The sequence below is a fragment of the Camelina sativa genome, chromosome 20, assembly GCF_030686135.1.
Source record: "Camelina sativa cultivar CO46 ecotype springtype chromosome 20, ASM3068613v1".
NCBI classification, from domain to species: Eukaryota; Viridiplantae; Streptophyta; class Magnoliopsida; order Brassicales; family Brassicaceae; genus Camelina; species Camelina sativa.
Window position 1 is genome coordinate 429215 of NC_141899.1, and position 16477 is coordinate 445691.

The window sequence follows — 16477 nt, forward strand, 5'->3', positions numbered from 1 at the left end:
CCACTTTCGTAGAAGAATTATCATAAGTAGTACCATGAAAAATAAATCAAATATATACCTTTGTATCATGATTAAAAATCCATTGCTATAGTTTCTAATTAATCACACTAATCGAATGCTAATAAAATTTGGAAACACATCTAAACATTTATGTAAAATTACGTGTAAATATGTTCTACTTAAAAACAACAGTTTCTTCAAGTCATAATCACTATAATAATAAATTTTAAATGAATGACATCTATCGTAACAAATATAAACTAACTATGAATAAAACCCTTATATTCCAAGAAAATAATGTGGACAAAATGGTTGAGAATTACCTTTCAAGAAATCTGAATGGAAGATAACATCTAACAGAAAATGATTATATTTGTTGGGAAGCAATAACCAAACTAATTTATCGGTCACATTTAAAAGTAGTCAACCTATATTTGAGTGCGATTGTTTTTTTCTTTCTCTGTGGGTAGAAGAAACTAGTGGGTTAAATATTTGATCCGTATAGATAGATAATATATCATTTTCAGAATTAGGATCGAATAATCAGAATTGACGTTTTCAATGAAATCTAAAATATCAGTGGCGTTAGTTACGTAAACCTATTTTGTCAGTAAGGGAACAAATATGAAGCATTTAACTATACTTGAGGTCTAAAAATTCATACAAGATTGAAGAGCCTTGACTTTGGCTGACCAAAACATTCAACAGTCTTGGTGATAATATTTTTGACCAAAAATAAAATCCATGATAATACAATACCATCCGTGGATAGTAATATAACATAGAAAGTGTTGACCAAAAAAAAAAAAAAGAACGTAAATATAACATAGAAAAAAGTGAAAACATTTTTTTGCGAAACGATCCCTCATGTTATATCTAATTTGGTTGTAACGTCATATATATGATTCTCTCAACGAACATTACAACCTTTCTCAAGCAATGCGCGCTACCAATTCATTTAGATACCATCTAAATCAATCTGTACCGCTGTACGTAACATAGTCCCAGCTAATTATGCGTGTGTATTAAGTTTTCGAACAAGTTTATCATATCCCTTAGGCATTTAATCAGGATATTATAACAGTTCTTTTGTGGATGGACGGTTTGTTTTACCTCTTGGAAGTTTGTGCTTAAGAAACTGAATCTTTATTAATTCTTAAACAATTTTTAGCTGATTCGATAAAATAAAAGATAATTAGTTTTAGCTGACAAAATTAAAATATGATAACAGAAGTAGTATTAGATATTTTTAGAATATGTGAAACAGCTATTTCTTGAGTCCTTGAAATAAATTTTCAACTCAATGATGTGTAAAAGTGTAAAGAATCTAAAGTTACCCGTTCAATGAATCTGGACACAATCGCATCAGAAATTACCATAAGTTATTACTGATCCGTTTGTAGATATGTTTCCATAACTAGTTCATTTTTGGTATAAATTAGGTAAAAATTTGTTTTATTTGTTATTCTTTGACATATAAATTGAATTGAAAACCTACACAACCACGATCTTTAATGCTACATTTACTAGAAATAGGATTCAGCATCCCCACCACATCTTATCACAAAAAATTACAAAAATAACCAAAAAGACTAGTCAAAATAAATTTCACAAATAAATAGAGAAAAATTATTAAATTACAGGGACGTAACTGGTAAAAACACCAAAACCTGATTCTGTTCACTATCCAGATTCCTAGTGTGTTATAAATATCCACATCCACATCCACAAAACAAAACGCTCAAGCCACCCCCCCACAAAGTGTATATTCCCTCAGCCGTCTAGTTCAAAATCACGGCAGAACACCTCCGCCGACCACCGTCTTCGGTGACCATAGCCAAAGAGATAAGAAGGTAAAACAAATCTTTGTCTATCTGGATTCGAGATAACACAGATCATCGATCTGTTTGTTATTTATTTTGAATCTTCCCTCTGTACAAATCAAACAAATATTGCATTCAAACGAAATTTGCGAGAGTATGTTTTTTTCGTATTTATCAGATCCGTAGATTTCTCCACGAATTTTGTTTTATATGTTTTTGTCGAGATTACAACGCGTTTTGCTGTTTTTGTTTTTGTTCTTAGTAACTAATTATGCATGTAAGGAAAACGTATTATTTTAGGCTAATATCGGATTAATGATCGTCATAATATATTTCTTGGTGGAGTTTGCATATATAATCAGATGGTGTATTAAAAAATAATCAGTGTGTAGAGATTTTACTTGGCACAGAAGTCATAATTTGCGTATTTTAGGGATTCTCTGATATCTTCTTCAATGAATCAGATCACAGTTTCTCTCTAGTTTTTTTTTCGTAATCTGTTCTTGATTCTCTTTACTACTAGGCTGAAACTTGTTGAAACCGAAGAAGATGACAAAGGGAGAGGACATTGATATGGATTTGGATACATACACACAAGATGGAACTCTTAACATTTACAAGAAACCAGCTAACAAGAAGACAACAGGAACCTGGAAAGCTTGCAGATTCATTCTCGGTATCTTTCATAACCTTATAATTAACTCTTGGCAACTTATACCAGAACGTTTTTGTTTCTGAAATTGATTTGATTGTATCTATCTATGATTGACTGGCAGGTACTGAGTGCTGTGAAAGATTGGCTTACTATGGAATGAGTACTAACCTCGTGAACTATCTCGAGAAACAAATGAATATGGAAAACGTCACTGCTTCCACTAGTGTCAGTAACTGGTCCGGAACATGTTACGCCACGCCTTTGATCGGTGCTTTTGTTGCCGATGCTTATCTCGGCCGATACTGGACCATAGCTATCTTCGTCGCCATCTACATTGCTGTAATTCTAAAACAATGACAAAACAAATATATAATCAAGTTTTTGTTTAACTAAATTACACAGAATCTTGAGACTGTTTGCTCTGTTTTTTTCGTGTGTATTTAGGGAATGACGCTATTGACGATGTCAGCTTCCGTTCCTGGTCTAACACCAACCTGCAGCGGAGACACATGTCATGCAACCGGGGGTCAAATCGCGCTTACATTCGTAGCACTTTACTTGATCGCACTCGGGACAGGAGGGATCAAGCCTTGTGTCTCGTCCTTTGGTGCTGATCAGTTTGATGATACAGATGAAAAAGAGAAAGAGTCTAAAAGCTCTTTCTTTAACTGGTTCTACTTTGTGATCAACGTTGGTGCAATGATTGCTTCTTCTGTTCTCGTTTGGATTCAGATGAATGTTGGTTGGGGTTGGGGTTTAGGTGTTCCCACCGTCACAATGGCTATCGCCGTCGTGTTTTTCTTCGCCGGAAGCAAGTTCTATAGGCTGCAGAAACCAGGAGGAAGTCCGCTCACAAGAATGCTTCAAGTCATTGTGGCTTCTTGCAGGAAATCTAAAGTGAGAGTCCCTGAAGATAAATCTCTTCTTTATGAGAACCAAGACGCCGAAAGCAGTATCCGAGGAAGCCGTAAGCTCGAGCACACCAAAATATTAACGTAAGGCGCAAGCTTGGTTTATAGTGTCAACCAACTGTAATTCCTGTTTGTTGGATTAACTTTTTAATCAACTTAAAATCATTTCAGGTTCTTTGATAAAGCAGCAGTGGAGACGGAGAGTGACAACAAAGAAGCAGCTCCGTCGTCATGGAAGCTATGCACAGTGACACAAGTAGAAGAGCTCAAAGCACTGATCCGTCTCTTACCGATTTGGGCAACAGGGATTGTCTTTGCTGCGGTTTATAGCCAAATGGGCACTGTGTTTGTACTACAAGGCAACACAATGGACCAACACATGGGACCTAACTTCAAAATCCCTTCCGCATCACTCTCCTTATTCGACACGCTTAGTGTCCTCTTTTGGACACCTGTCTATGACCAGCTAATCGTTCCCCTTGCCCGGAAATACACAGGTCACGAACGCGGATTCACACAGCTTCAACGGATGGGAATCGGACTTGTAGTCTCTATCTTCTCTATGGTCTCTGCGGGAATCCTCGAGGTCATAAGGTTAAGCTATGTTCGAACACACAATCTTTACGATGAAGAGACTGTCCCCATGACGATCTTCTGGCAAGTGCCTCAGTATTTTTTCGTGGGTTGCGCAGAGGTTTTCACCTTTATAGGTCAGCTTGAGTTCTTCTATGATCAAGCTCCTGATGCTATGAGGAGTCTCTGCTCGGCTTTGTCGCTCACCACGGTTGCGTTTGGGAACTACCTGAGCACGTTGTTGGTGACAGTGGTCACTAATGTCACGAGATCAGGTGGAAGACCAGGCTGGATCGCTATAAATCTCAACCGTGGTCATCTTGATTACTTCTTCTGGCTTTTAGCTGCTTTGAGTTTCTTGAATTTCTTGGTCTACCTTTGGATTGCTAAATGGTACACTTACAAGAAAACGTCGGGGCATGCGCTTTGATGATACATAAACGTCAGGACGTCTGCAATGTCTTAATTTTTCTTTCTTCATGTTTTCACTCTGAATCTCCTGTTTGATAATGTCTTTCTTACTTCTGTCTTACTGAACATTATATACAGGAATTAATTTGAATAGATTCTCTTGTTCCACTCGCTGTCCTTGAGTTCTTTGATTGCAACTAGAATAGTAGTGATGAATCTGTGATTAAAAGCCCTGAGACTCAGATGCAAGCTTTCAAAGAACCTCGAGGACTGAACAGAGTAAAGATAGTGGACAATGAAAACACAAAATTGGCTGACTTTAAAAAGAGAATGAAGAGGCAAAACAAAAGGGAAAAGGCAGAGCAACAAGGAGAATGAGGCAACAAAGATCATAAAACTTGATTAATAGACCCAAGTTTGAAACTTAACACTTGGGCTTGATACGTCAAGCTACTTTTACATTTGCTTTTGCATCGTAACACAATAGATCTCAATGATGTTTACTCAAACCACCAAGACCAATGTGTGTCATCTAGATGCTTGTGCTGCTCACGCAAAAACCATATTTATTTGAAAACAAAACCAGAGTTGTTTGTTTAAGCTACTTAAAGATTCAATCTTGAATTGATAATACAGGCACAGAGCAAGGGCTCGAACTTAGACTTAGCTAGTTGCTGAAATTAAGACAAGAGGATACTAATGCAAGTACGAGAAACAGAGAGAACAAGCAAGAGATTATACAGTATCTTCTCTCAGACATTTCGTCAAACACTTACATTGCATCACCCACATTTCCAACTTATACAATACCCTTGCCTTTCTCAATCTGTTTCTTCTTCTACTTCGTACTTGCATGCTTGCAACCGAATGAAATCAGCTCGACGGACCCAACGAATCATATAAGTCGGAGGATGTGGTGGACGACGGCGGAGTGAGAGAGCATATCTAAAACATTCCGAGTACTTAGGTTTTGAGGGCTATATAACCAATTTAATTTGGTCCGATTAACGCCGGTTAAGTAGATAACCAATTTATTCACAATGAAAATTTAGATAAACCCAAAATTAACCACAAACCAAAAGATCCCAATAATAAAAAAAGAAGAGGGACAATTTGGTCAATACAGCCTCATAACCCTCCTCGCTATAGAGTGGCCGTGACTATTAGCTCTAGCCGCTGTCTTCTCCCACCCACCACCGCCTCCGCCTCCGCCGCTACTACCACCACCACCACCTGTTCTCCAGCTCGGTGTCAAATAAAACCTCAACATCCCATTCTCTCCATCCTTAGACGAATACCTCGAACTCTTATTCCTCCCGCCGGAGCTTCGCCAGCTCACATTACTGTTACTCCTCCTCATCTTCGGTCCTCCTTCTCCGTTCCTCATCTCCGGCCATGATTCCGATAAAGATCTCTCCGCCATTCCGGCGCTATTCGATCTGCTATACCTATCTTCTTCTTCTTCGTCATCATCATCGTCTTTGTTGTTAACACCTTTCCTGTATATAAACCCTAGAATGCTCCATTTCCCCCACCGTCTCGATTTCTTCTCACCGTTTTGATTTTGATTCACTCTGTTCTCCTCTGTCTCCACGGAGTTCGAATCTAACGTAATCGCTGGTGAAACTTTCGAATGCGACACCGTTTTGACATCGTCTAGCTCCGTCGCAATTTTTCTAATCGAATTAGATCTGTCGAGACTCTTACGTCTCCGTGACGACGGAGGTTCATTGTAGTAGTCTCGAGTCTGATTCGATCCGCCTGGGATTATGATTATCGGATCCGATTCATTCTTAATCGACGCTTCTTGCATGTCTGATCGATTCACATTCACCGGAGCGTTTTCCACGACTGATAGCATCGATGGCGGCGGAGGAACCCTAGCCGCCGTCGTTCTGCCGATTAAATGACCGTCCCACGACGCTCTCGGCTCGTCGATCGAGTAGCGAGAATCGTCTATCGAAATCCGACCGATATCGACGGAGAATCTCCCGGCGTCAAGAGAGAATCTCGGATCAGTGTCGCTGGATCTCCGGCCATATCCGATCTCGGACTGTGGCCGTCCTCCGCCGCCGCTTGTCGGCTTTTTAACTTTTTGCTTCTGCCTCCATTTCTGTAGCTTCTTGCTAAAAACAGAGGCTGCAGAGAAGAAACTACCGGCGAAATCTTTCACAGAAGGTTTCTTCGTCTGTGAGTAGAGATCCATGTGATCCTTCATTGGCTTCAGCTCCTCTACAATCTCGTCGGAATCTTTCACGATCTCAGAGTGACCAGCATGTTCTTCTTCTTCTTCTTCTACCTCCTCGATTTCAGCTTCTTCGTTCACTTCTAACACTGTCTCACTCACGCTAGACTTCCTAGTCTCGTCCTCTATTTTACCGACGGTGTCAGCTTCTTTTGTTGGGATGAGTCTGACGTCACAAGACCGACGTTGCGGCTCAAACCCACCGGAGAATCCCTCGTTGTTCTTGGCTGAGAACGACTTAGTACGCCGGAGCTCCGGGAAGAAACCGGGTCGGACCCGACCGTTCACATTGGAGGCGTTGTTGTTGTTGTTGGTAGCAGTAGAGGAGGAGGGCTTGAAGAGAGCTTTCAACGCCGCGGCGGAGATTGTGGGAGGTTTCCGGGAAGAAGACGGAGGCGGAGCGGCGGTGTGATCTAAGACGGAGAGACGGTCGCATAGACAGGAAGGGCAGAAACCGGAGAAACGTTCATCTGGGTGGAGATCACATGATGTTGATAAGCGATGAGGTTGAGCCGGCTGAGATATTTCGTCGGCGACGGGAGCTTGGTCGGCGGAGAGATTCATGAGAGGAAACGATGAGTGATCCTCCTTTGTCTCTGGCTTTTTATATCATCACTGTCTTGTCTGCTTGATTGGTTAGAGAAAGAGAGAGAGATTAGAGAGAAGTGTGTTTGTGTGTTATGTCTGAAACTTTCGTCTGTTACCAACGGACATTGAAAGAGAAAGGAGATGAAGTGAAAACAAAAAATTATTATTATAGAAAATCCAAAAATTCCACATTTAAATTTAATAAAATAAAAATATCTAATAAAATTTTAATGGGCTTTGGGAAAAAAAGAAGAAAGTGTTTTGCAGGTGTCAGATAAAATCTGCCCTATTGTTTTAGTAATTTTTTCAAAAAAAAACAAAAACAATTGAGTCTGACAATATTAATATAAGAATAATGTTTTGTGATTTTTTTTCATGGGTTGATCGATCTCTCTGCCATTCTGATCTTTCTGTTCTTTGAGCAAAAAAAATAAAAAATTGTCCATTAATGCCTAATATATCTCTTTCTGTTAATATTTTGTGATTAACAACAAAATAAAATTTAATACGAATGTCAGTTTGGACGTGTACAAATGGTTAAATCGGTATTTTAGCACACTGGTGTATATTTCGAATAGTGACAGTAATTCTAATGAAACGTATATTACACTATAACATTATGAATTATCAAGACGTTTTAGATGTAGAAGTTGTATTTATTGATTAATATAATAAATGCTGACAATATTCAGCAACACGTGTGCTGAACTGCTGATGCGCAATTTAGTTTTTTTTTTTTTTTGTTTTTTCTTACTAATAACTTTTTCTTTATATTGGCTCCCATCAATGTAAATATTTGCATGCGGTTGTCGAGACGATATTTAAATACCTTAATTGCAGTATATATGTTTCTCTATAGCAACGACGCAATCTTGACCCTTTACGATTTACCTGAAATAAATAAAATGATCGTGTTTTAACCGTTTACAATTTTGTCTTATGGGACGAAAGTGGATTTTGAGGCTTTCGTTGTCCTAAGTCCTAACCCCAAAGTCGTATATAGTTTTTTAAAACGTAAGTTTCAAGCTCCTTTTAAAAAAGCAAACATGCGCCATAATAATTAATGTAAATTTAATATCAAATGCTGAGTAAGTGACTACGAGTGGATTATTATATGTCGGCTAAGCCTAACGGGTTAGTAGATGGGTTAACCTAAAAGTATACATCGACGAAGAGCTAGATAGGTGATTTCGTCCGTGATATATGTATGATATTTAGAGACATATATACAGTATTAGAAAGTAAGTAAACAATAATCACATTTCTATTGGATATATTAAAAGATATGCTTTGGCTTTTCAAAGATTCCAACCTAAAGAGCCAAGAAAAAGCACAAAAAAGCAATTTTCACGCTATCAAATCTTATTTGTTGTCTGCTCTCTCTATTCTCTCCTGTTTTCTGAGAAGTTTATTTTTTCCATATTCACAACATTTTCCAAGAAATTAAAATAAAAAACCGAACACTTCATTTATACTTAAGAACAAGTTTCATTTTATAACCTGACAAATCATGAAATATTTATACATATTATTTTTCGTACGTGTGACTGAGGAGAAGAGTTCCAATTATCACCCACGTAGTATTTTATGAGGTGAACCTTTTTTTTCTTTTCATCCAAAACGTCTTGTGACGTAATTATTTCCGTCATCCATATTAACCCCAACGCAATCAATGCATCTAATTTGGGATTTTATTTATACTTTCATTAATCAATTAAGCTCTTTTAGTCTTTACTATATACTCTAATCTCATGATTTAGAAAAGAGAACTTTTAAGCAGATCACCCAAAAAGAAAAAGAAAGACATCGTGATCAAAGGTAAAATAAAAAATAAAAAATTATACTCCAATATTTACATACATGATACTCCCTGAGGTTTTTTTTTACTTATTGTTCTAGAGCTTTGCACACAAATTAAAAAAATATATCAATGTTCTATTATACCATTTCTTTAATACATTTTCTAATTTTTTATTGGTTAAAGCATTAAAATAATTAGGATAAAATTGATATTTTTATCAAAGATATGCATTAAAAAACTAAAATAACAAAGTATTGGAAAACAAAAATTTTACTTTAGAATGACAACTAAAAAACCAGAAGAATGACAACTAAAAAAACAGAAGAGTATACATTTTAACGTTATATAAATTACTTATCTTTGGTTGGTCATAATGATTGGTGATTAATCATGAAAATTCCGACAATGATTAGCTTTTACATTTTGAAATTTATACTGGGGGTCGCAATAATTAATAAAAACATGGGAAAAAGTTTTTTCTTTTTTTTTTGAACAAAGGGAAAAAGTTTCTGTAGATCTCAGTTTTCTTTCAACCTCATAATGTGAAATAATGGTGTCTTGCAAATATTGCTATGTATCATTATGGTTCATCATTAAAGAATCCATTTGAAACCAAATTTCTCATAGTCATACACTTATACATTAATGATTCACATGTTTTCTATATCAGTAAAATTCACTAGTTCCCACTAGTAGACTATAACCATTTATCAATATATCAATTTATAGAAAAATGTTGTAAGACATTTAAACTTGTTGCTGAATACACACATGTAGAGTGAAGGAATCCCAATAAAGAGACTGTGAACTCTTGTTCTGTGACCATTATACTTAAAAGCCAAAACAAAAAGCAAAACTAAAAAGATGACAAATCTCTAGGCTTCATACATTTGGGATATGAGACATGTGATATGCAGATGACTGAACATTTGGTTCAAGTCAAACCAGTTTGGTTTCCGAATCGATTCTGGCCCGGTTCAAATTGGGTTTAATAAAATTACAAGTTAGAACAAGATACGACAGCGTTTTGGAAACACAAAAATACTTGAAACTTTCAAAGGACGAGTTTAACAGTACACAAAGAGTTCAAACTAGTCTACTCTTACTCCTGCCCAAAGCCCTCACGGTTCTCTTGTTGCCACCCAAAATTTTGACCGTCTCTACCCCGATTAACCTGCTGGGTGGTCGTCTGAGGCGGTGCCATTCCGGGGTTCCATGACGGAGGAGGATAAGAACCTTGGAAGTTTGGAGTCATCATTGGTGTAGGCGGATACCCGAGCAATGAACCTTGATCCGATCCGCCACTCTCTGTTCTTGTCAACTCATAAGGAGGAGCGCCGTTGTAGAATTGTTGAGATGATCCGTCGGTTGATGGATAAGACGGAAAACCAAACTGCTGTGGTAAACCAGGGTTTTGATTCATTGGAATGGGCAAGCTGGGAGGTTGCATAAGATTCATAGGCGGGTACTCTGGGAACCGGATTCCTGGTTTAGGACTAGCAGTCTCGAATCCCGGAGGGCGAGAGTTATCAGTATCTGCAGGGTAATTCTGTACCTGAGCAAATCCAGATTGTGATTTCGCCATTGAGGCCGACCTGTTAAGTAACGGTTGTTCACGGGATTGTTGCTGCTGTGATCTTAAGGGACCTCGCAAAGTGGATTCAGTAGCTGAAGACTGCTGCTTTGTGCTCTGAACATCTGACTCGTTACAATCTTCTTTCTCTGCATCAGCTTGTAATAGGCTACCGTGGAGCTCATGGACATGAGCTTCAAAGTCAAGTTTCTTCAGGAAAGACCTAAGACAATGAGGAGCTGCACATATGAAGATTCCTTCCATCATCTTGATCGTCTGAATCTTCTGAATCCTTTCATCACATCTATCCAATAACACACACATACACACGAGACAACAAGTTTTCAATTTGATAACTCAGCTATAACCACATCACCTAGTGAATCTTAAGTATCTATCTACCAAAGCTTCTAATGAAACGCTTCAATGTCTCTAAACTTCCCAATTCAAGAACACAAGCCTACTTCAAACTATGGTTCTTAGCATTGTTAGAGTAAAGTTAGAGATGCTTACAGATAGCAGATGGAGTCACTACGAGCACATTCAAGACAAAAGGCATGATCACAAGGAATCTGCAAAAACCAAAGTTTCAATCACATATAAACCCTAACCAAATCATAAAAGCAAATAGGGAGGGGGAGAAACTAAAGTTTTTACCAGACGACCATAGATAGCAATGGGGAAATCGCAACGGACGCAGAAGTGAACTCTCTCGCCTAACTGACGGCGTGAACGGCGACCAACGGGTTTGATAACGGTGGTGGGAGTCACGGAACCGATTCCTTTGGCTACAGGAAGATCAGCGAGGACGAGATGGTCGGGACAGGCTACAGTCACTGTTTCCGTTGGAGAAGGTCTCGCTCCGTTTCCAGTCTCCGTCGGCGAATCCCTCCTTAGACGAATTTGAAGCATTGCTCGCTGTAATTTCTCAAGGGAACGAAAACAAAAAAAAACAAAATCACATGAGCGGAACCCTATATATACAAATCGAAAGAAAAAAGAGGATTCAGCCAAAGTTTCTCTACTTACCAAGTTAAGTCGGAGATTGGGATATCAGATCTCTTCAGTTCTTCACAAGGCTCTTCGCCGGAGGCGAAAACGGCGAAGCAATTTTTTTGTTTTTATTGTTTTGGGTAACGGAGACGACGATACAACTCTGATTAAAATTTCTATTTTATTTAATAATTAGAAATAACGAGAGAACCCTCTGGCGCAGGTAGAGGGTTTCAGTTTGAACCAGACTTTACTTCAGTCATTCCAAATTATACCAACTTGACAAACTTGTTATGGGTTTGATACATCTCAGCCTAAACACAGAGCCAACTTAGATATGTTTTATTCCTAACGAAACATGATAAACATATATCATTTTGCAACTTCAGAATGATTTTCATTGGCTCAGTGTTTCTTTTGCCTCATAAAACATATTGCTTTTGCCTGCATCTAAGCTTATCGATTTAAACAATTTATGAAAGAAAAAGCTTGGAAATCCACTAATAAGAAAACATGAGGAATGAAATGTAGATTTTGCAGAATTTAAGTAAGCAGAATCAACAATGGATTAGTAGCAACTTGGAGATCATCCTCACTAGCTTTATTATTTCTTCAAGTCTCTTCTTCCTTCCTTCACCTTCTTTGAAACCGGGTTCCATAAATCAGTCTCCTCTTTCAGTTTTTCAGCAAACAAACTCCATAAAGCCGTGCTCAAAGCAGAGGATGTCACCAGTGAAGCTCTCAACAAATTCAAAGCCTAATTCAAAAACAGATTCAGTACTCAAGTTTATATCAAAAGAGGATCAAAAGAAGGAAATACAGAAGAAGCATACCTCTGCATTGCTGATGCTGATAACTTTGACCTCTAGGTCGTCTGCGTGACTCTGCAACTTCTTCAGTAAGGAAATAGTGGAGCATGAGTTCATAGATGTAATTGTCAGATCATCTAACACGGTAAACTTTGTCTCTTTCTTCAAGAACCCGTAACAATGAGTAGACTTGTTACTGCCAGAGGATTTGGGATCCATCAAATCCGCTCGAACTATTCTTTCGTTGCGGTAAAGAGGAGTTAGATTACCATTTTTAGTCAAACCATACTTCACTTCATTGACATTGTAGAGCCTGTAGCGGTAGTATATGGTTAATTTTTTCTAATGTTTTAGCATCATGTTCTATATAGCTTACATTAAATAATTAGCTTGGTTATGAGTGAGCATTTTTCTGTTTGGTTACAGTTTTTAGGTGCATCCATATGTTACCTACCTACTGGGAACAAGAGCTCAAAATTTTTTGCATCTAGAACTAGAAGCTATGATGGTTCTAGATTGGAATTCATGTAACGGTAGTAAACCGGTGGTTCTTCAGTGGTGATGCCAGACAACTGCTTCTGACATTTATAGTAATAAGGAAGCACACATTTGGAAGCTGTATGATCAACAACAGTCAAGTCTTTGAAGCTTCTGCGGAGATTTCCAATGGAGTCTAAATTGATATCACATACAAATTCCAGAGGGACAGCCAGGAAAGTGAAAACTGGAGATCTTTGAGTGTTTGCAAAAGAGAACTAGTAGAGTCATCCGTCACACTCAAGTCGTCGGTTATGATAAACGACGACTTGTCTCTGCTAAACACTCCACCGACATCCTTTTGCATGCTATCTTCAAATTTCTCATACTGTGAGAAACTTATCTCCTCATTCATCACCTTTCCGCACTTACATAGGGACGTGTTAAAATTACTGCACATTCTACAGAGACAGAAATATATTCGCACCCAAAGCAAGCTCTCAGTAGGGTCTATGTTGAGCTTAAAGTTTATGTATCGAGCTTCCCTAATGTTCTTGGGATACAGCAACATCTGCTTACAAGCTTCAGTCTCAAAATCATCGATTTTCATGTCCACAACACTTCTATAAAGGTTGCTAAGACATCCAACAGTAACAGCTGGCTCAGAGTCTTGATGCTTCTCAAGCCCATTGGCAGTGTCAAAAATCTGAAGAGAACTTGAACAAAATCTTTACCAGCCTCAGCTAAAACGACCTTGTTTTTCTCTTCATCAATGACAAGTCTCAAACTAACCGTTGGTTCCTTACGACCCTCCTGAGCCATTGTAGATCAGACGAATGAAAACCTTCGAAAAAACCAACCCTTAACGCTTTCTCTTTGACTCACACAATTAGAAGACACCTATCAAATAATCACTTACAACAGGATATGGAAATGGGAATACCAAATCTACCTAGAATTACACGAGAAGATCTTATTGTATCTTCCAAATATATTATCTAGGATTCTTTAGTTAGATAATCATTAGGTATAATCACTATCTTTCCTATATAAGCTTGGCTTGTCAATAAAACGCAAGATTTCTTGAACGTGATATAGGTTTTCAGAATTTTCAAAAACAACCTGTAATTATTCAATTTTTTGAAGTAACCCATTTACAAAACTAAAGTCAGTAAGAAAAAGTCACGTATACAAGTTTACCCCCATCACAAAACATCTGTATTGCTTTGTTAAGACAAGACTGTTAATGCAATTGAGAGAAAATGAAAAGATTCAAAGTCTTGTCTTGAAAAATCAATCTTTGTTCAACATAAACTGAAGTTTAAGTCTACAGAAATCCAAGGAAAAACCAGCAAAAATAGAAAAGCTAGAACAATGTGGAGTCTAAATAGTTCAAGATCATGGTTTAAGAACAGATCATAATAAAGAAGCACTAGCAACTGAGGACCTCTGTTCCTTCAAGTCTCTTCTTTGATCTTCTTCTTCGCAATCAAGTTCCAAAAAGCAGAGTTCAAAGCAGAGGATGTCAACAAAGAAGCTCTCATCAGACTCATTGCCTGAGTCAGAGACAAAAGTTAGTCAAGAAAGCAAGGTAGAGAGCAAGAAAAAACTGTATTACTAGTGAAAGAAAAATGTAACCTCGGCTTCACGGATGCTAATTACTTGCACCTCCAGATCATCCGCCTGAATCTGCAACTTCTTCAGAAGGCAAATAGATGTGCTCAAGGAATTCCTAGGTGTGATTATCAGATCATCTGTAACTGTAAACCTTGTTCCTCTCTTCACAAACCCACCACTACCATTCTCTGACTGATCTTTACCACGACATTTTGGATCAATCAAAGTCACAGGAACTAGTCTGTCCTTACGATAGAGGAGAGTCCTATCAGGATCTGTGGTCAAACTATAGTCCGGTTGGCGAGGATTGGAATTCCTATAACGGTAGTACTCCGGTGGTTCTTCAATGGTGATGCCAGACAACTGCTTCTGACATTTATAGTAATAAGGAAGCACACATTTGGAAGCTGTATGATCAACAACACTCAAGTCTTTGAAGCTTCTCCGGAGATTTCCAATGCACCCTAAATTGATATCACATACAAATTCCAGAGGGACAGCCAGGAAGGTGAAGAGAAAATCAACAAAGTCTTCACCACATTCAACATATAAAATCTTCATGTCCTGCTTCCTTACTATTGCATCCAACTCCAAAGTAAATTCTGTTTTTACCTTCACACCTAGACTCATCAAAAGCTTCTGTATGTCATTAACATCACGTGGACTTTGCTTCTTCAAGAAAGTGTTTGTCAAGGGAGTATTTGAAAAGATCATATTCTCCAGAAGTGTAAGAATCTATTCAACACACCAACAACAGAGAAAAAAAAAAGGTCAGTACCATAGAAGCAGACTGAGAGACCAATATCAAGAAACTGTTGAAGAAAGAAGATATACCTCTTGGAGACCAACATCAAGAAACTGTTCACCAAGCTTACTAACATCAGAACAACCTAGACGATTGAGCGTTTTCAAGACGAGACCAGTAGAACCAACAGAGACAAGAAAGTCATCGGTGATAATGAATGAAGACCTGCCTTTGACAAAGACTCCATCAACACCATTTCGTATGCTACCACCACTTGCTAGTTGATCTTCTTCAGATAATTCAATTTTCTGGTCCATCAACTCTCCGCAGACACACTCAGAGCCGCTAAACTTACTGCAGACGTTGCAGTCTGAGAACGAAGAGCACTTAAAGTAGTTGAGATCATCAACAGGGTTGATGTTGAGCTTAAGCCTTTTGCAATGGATCCCCTTCACACTCCTTGGATTAAGCAACATCTCCTGACACGCTTCAGTCTCGAAATTGTCAACCCCTACGTCCGCAACGCTGTTGTAGAGGTTGCTAAAACAACCAATACTCTCAGATTTTCGATGCTTCTCGATCAATCTGACAATGGTGCCCATCGGTAACGTCAGAAAACTGAAGAGTACATCGACAAAATCTCTATCAGCCTCAGCCAAAAAGACCTTGTTCTTCTCTTCATCGATTAAAAGTCTCAAAGTAAACTTGGGATCTTCTGAAACTTCAGCCATCAAACAATATATCAACGAGAAAAATAGCAAAAACTCTGTGACAATATATGCCTATGGACCTGACCCTCGTATATATATATATTAATATTCCTGAAGGCTCCATCTATCTTTAAGAGAGGGAATACTAATTGCTGCATCAATACCCAAGAGCCAAAACACTTTAAGTCACCCAAGAACCATTAAAAACCAAACCTTTGAGCTTCCCCTTGATTTCGAATTTGGAATATATGAGAGAGTCTCTTCGTTAAATACTTTTGAGAATTGGTGGCTCAATAAAATCAAAATCAATCCTTTAAGCATATCCATTGAATCACAAATTCCCAAAACCAAAAAGGGTTTGAATTTTGAATCAAATCAGTAATAATCACTGACATTAACAGAGCTCGAGACTTCGAAGAACCAAAAAAAAAAGTTTTCTTTTAAATTTATAAAACCGAGAGAGTGGTTTTTAATTTTTTTAATTGGTACACATTTTATGATGTTGTTAAAAGATATAACCCCGATACTTATTTTAATTTGCAAATA

The 16477-nt window shown here is 38.0% G+C and overlaps 6 protein-coding genes across 6 annotated transcripts; 1 reads left to right on the top strand and 5 right to left on the bottom strand.

Annotated features, from left to right (window-relative positions):
- Positions 1-1550: 1550 nt before the first annotated feature.
- LOC104768350 (protein NRT1/ PTR FAMILY 8.2-like) lies at positions 1551-4541 on the top strand. The gene is made up of 5 exons (XM_010492298.3): positions 1551-1853; positions 2347-2499; positions 2600-2817; positions 2923-3473; positions 3561-4541. Exons 2-5 carry the CDS (start codon positions 2373-2375, stop codon positions 4390-4392), a joined length of 1728 nt encoding a protein of 575 aa, XP_010490600.1. The 5' UTR covers positions 1551-1853; positions 2347-2372; the 3' UTR covers positions 4393-4541.
- Positions 4542-5392: 851 nt separating this feature from the next.
- On the bottom strand, positions 5393-7376 carry LOC104768351 (protein OCTOPUS-like). The gene has a single exon (XM_010492299.3). The coding sequence runs from the start codon at positions 7180-7182 to the stop codon at positions 5491-5493; it is 1692 nt and encodes a 563-aa protein (XP_010490601.2). The 5' UTR covers positions 7183-7376; the 3' UTR covers positions 5393-5490.
- A 2599-nt stretch (positions 7377-9975) lies between these two features.
- LOC104768353 (E3 ubiquitin-protein ligase HAKAI homolog) lies at positions 9976-11742 on the bottom strand. Its single transcript, XM_010492300.3, has 4 exons — positions 11610-11742; positions 11238-11498; positions 11094-11152; positions 9976-10884 (listed from the first exon to the last, which is right to left on the bottom strand). Exons 2-4 carry the CDS (start codon positions 11490-11492, stop codon positions 10110-10112), a joined length of 1089 nt encoding a protein of 362 aa, XP_010490602.1. The 5' UTR covers positions 11493-11498; positions 11610-11742; the 3' UTR covers positions 9976-10109.
- Positions 11743-12177: 435 nt separating this feature from the next.
- LOC109131132 (uncharacterized) lies at positions 12178-13104 on the bottom strand (the record flags this gene model as incomplete). Its single annotated transcript, XM_019241742.2, has 3 exons — positions 12178-12330; positions 12407-12697; positions 12910-13104. Coding segments are annotated over 3 exons (639 nt in total), but the record flags the coding sequence as incomplete, so codon positions are not given.
- Positions 13105-13106: 2 nt separating this feature from the next.
- On the bottom strand, positions 13107-13681 carry LOC147918364 (uncharacterized; the record flags this gene model as incomplete). The annotated part of the gene is made up of 2 exons (XM_087505720.1): positions 13577-13681; positions 13107-13538 (listed from the first exon to the last, which is right to left on the bottom strand). Coding segments are annotated over exons 1-2 (537 nt in total), but the record flags the coding sequence as incomplete, so codon positions are not given.
- A 439-nt stretch (positions 13682-14120) lies between these two features.
- On the bottom strand, positions 14121-16379 carry LOC104768354 (uncharacterized). Its single transcript, XM_010492301.3, has 3 exons — positions 15311-16379; positions 14498-15211; positions 14121-14415 (listed from the first exon to the last, which is right to left on the bottom strand). The coding sequence occupies exons 1-3, from the start codon at positions 15950-15952 to the stop codon at positions 14317-14319; spliced, it is 1455 nt and encodes a 484-aa protein (XP_010490603.1). The 5' UTR covers positions 15953-16379; the 3' UTR covers positions 14121-14316.
- Between the last annotated feature and the right edge of the window lie 98 nt (positions 16380-16477).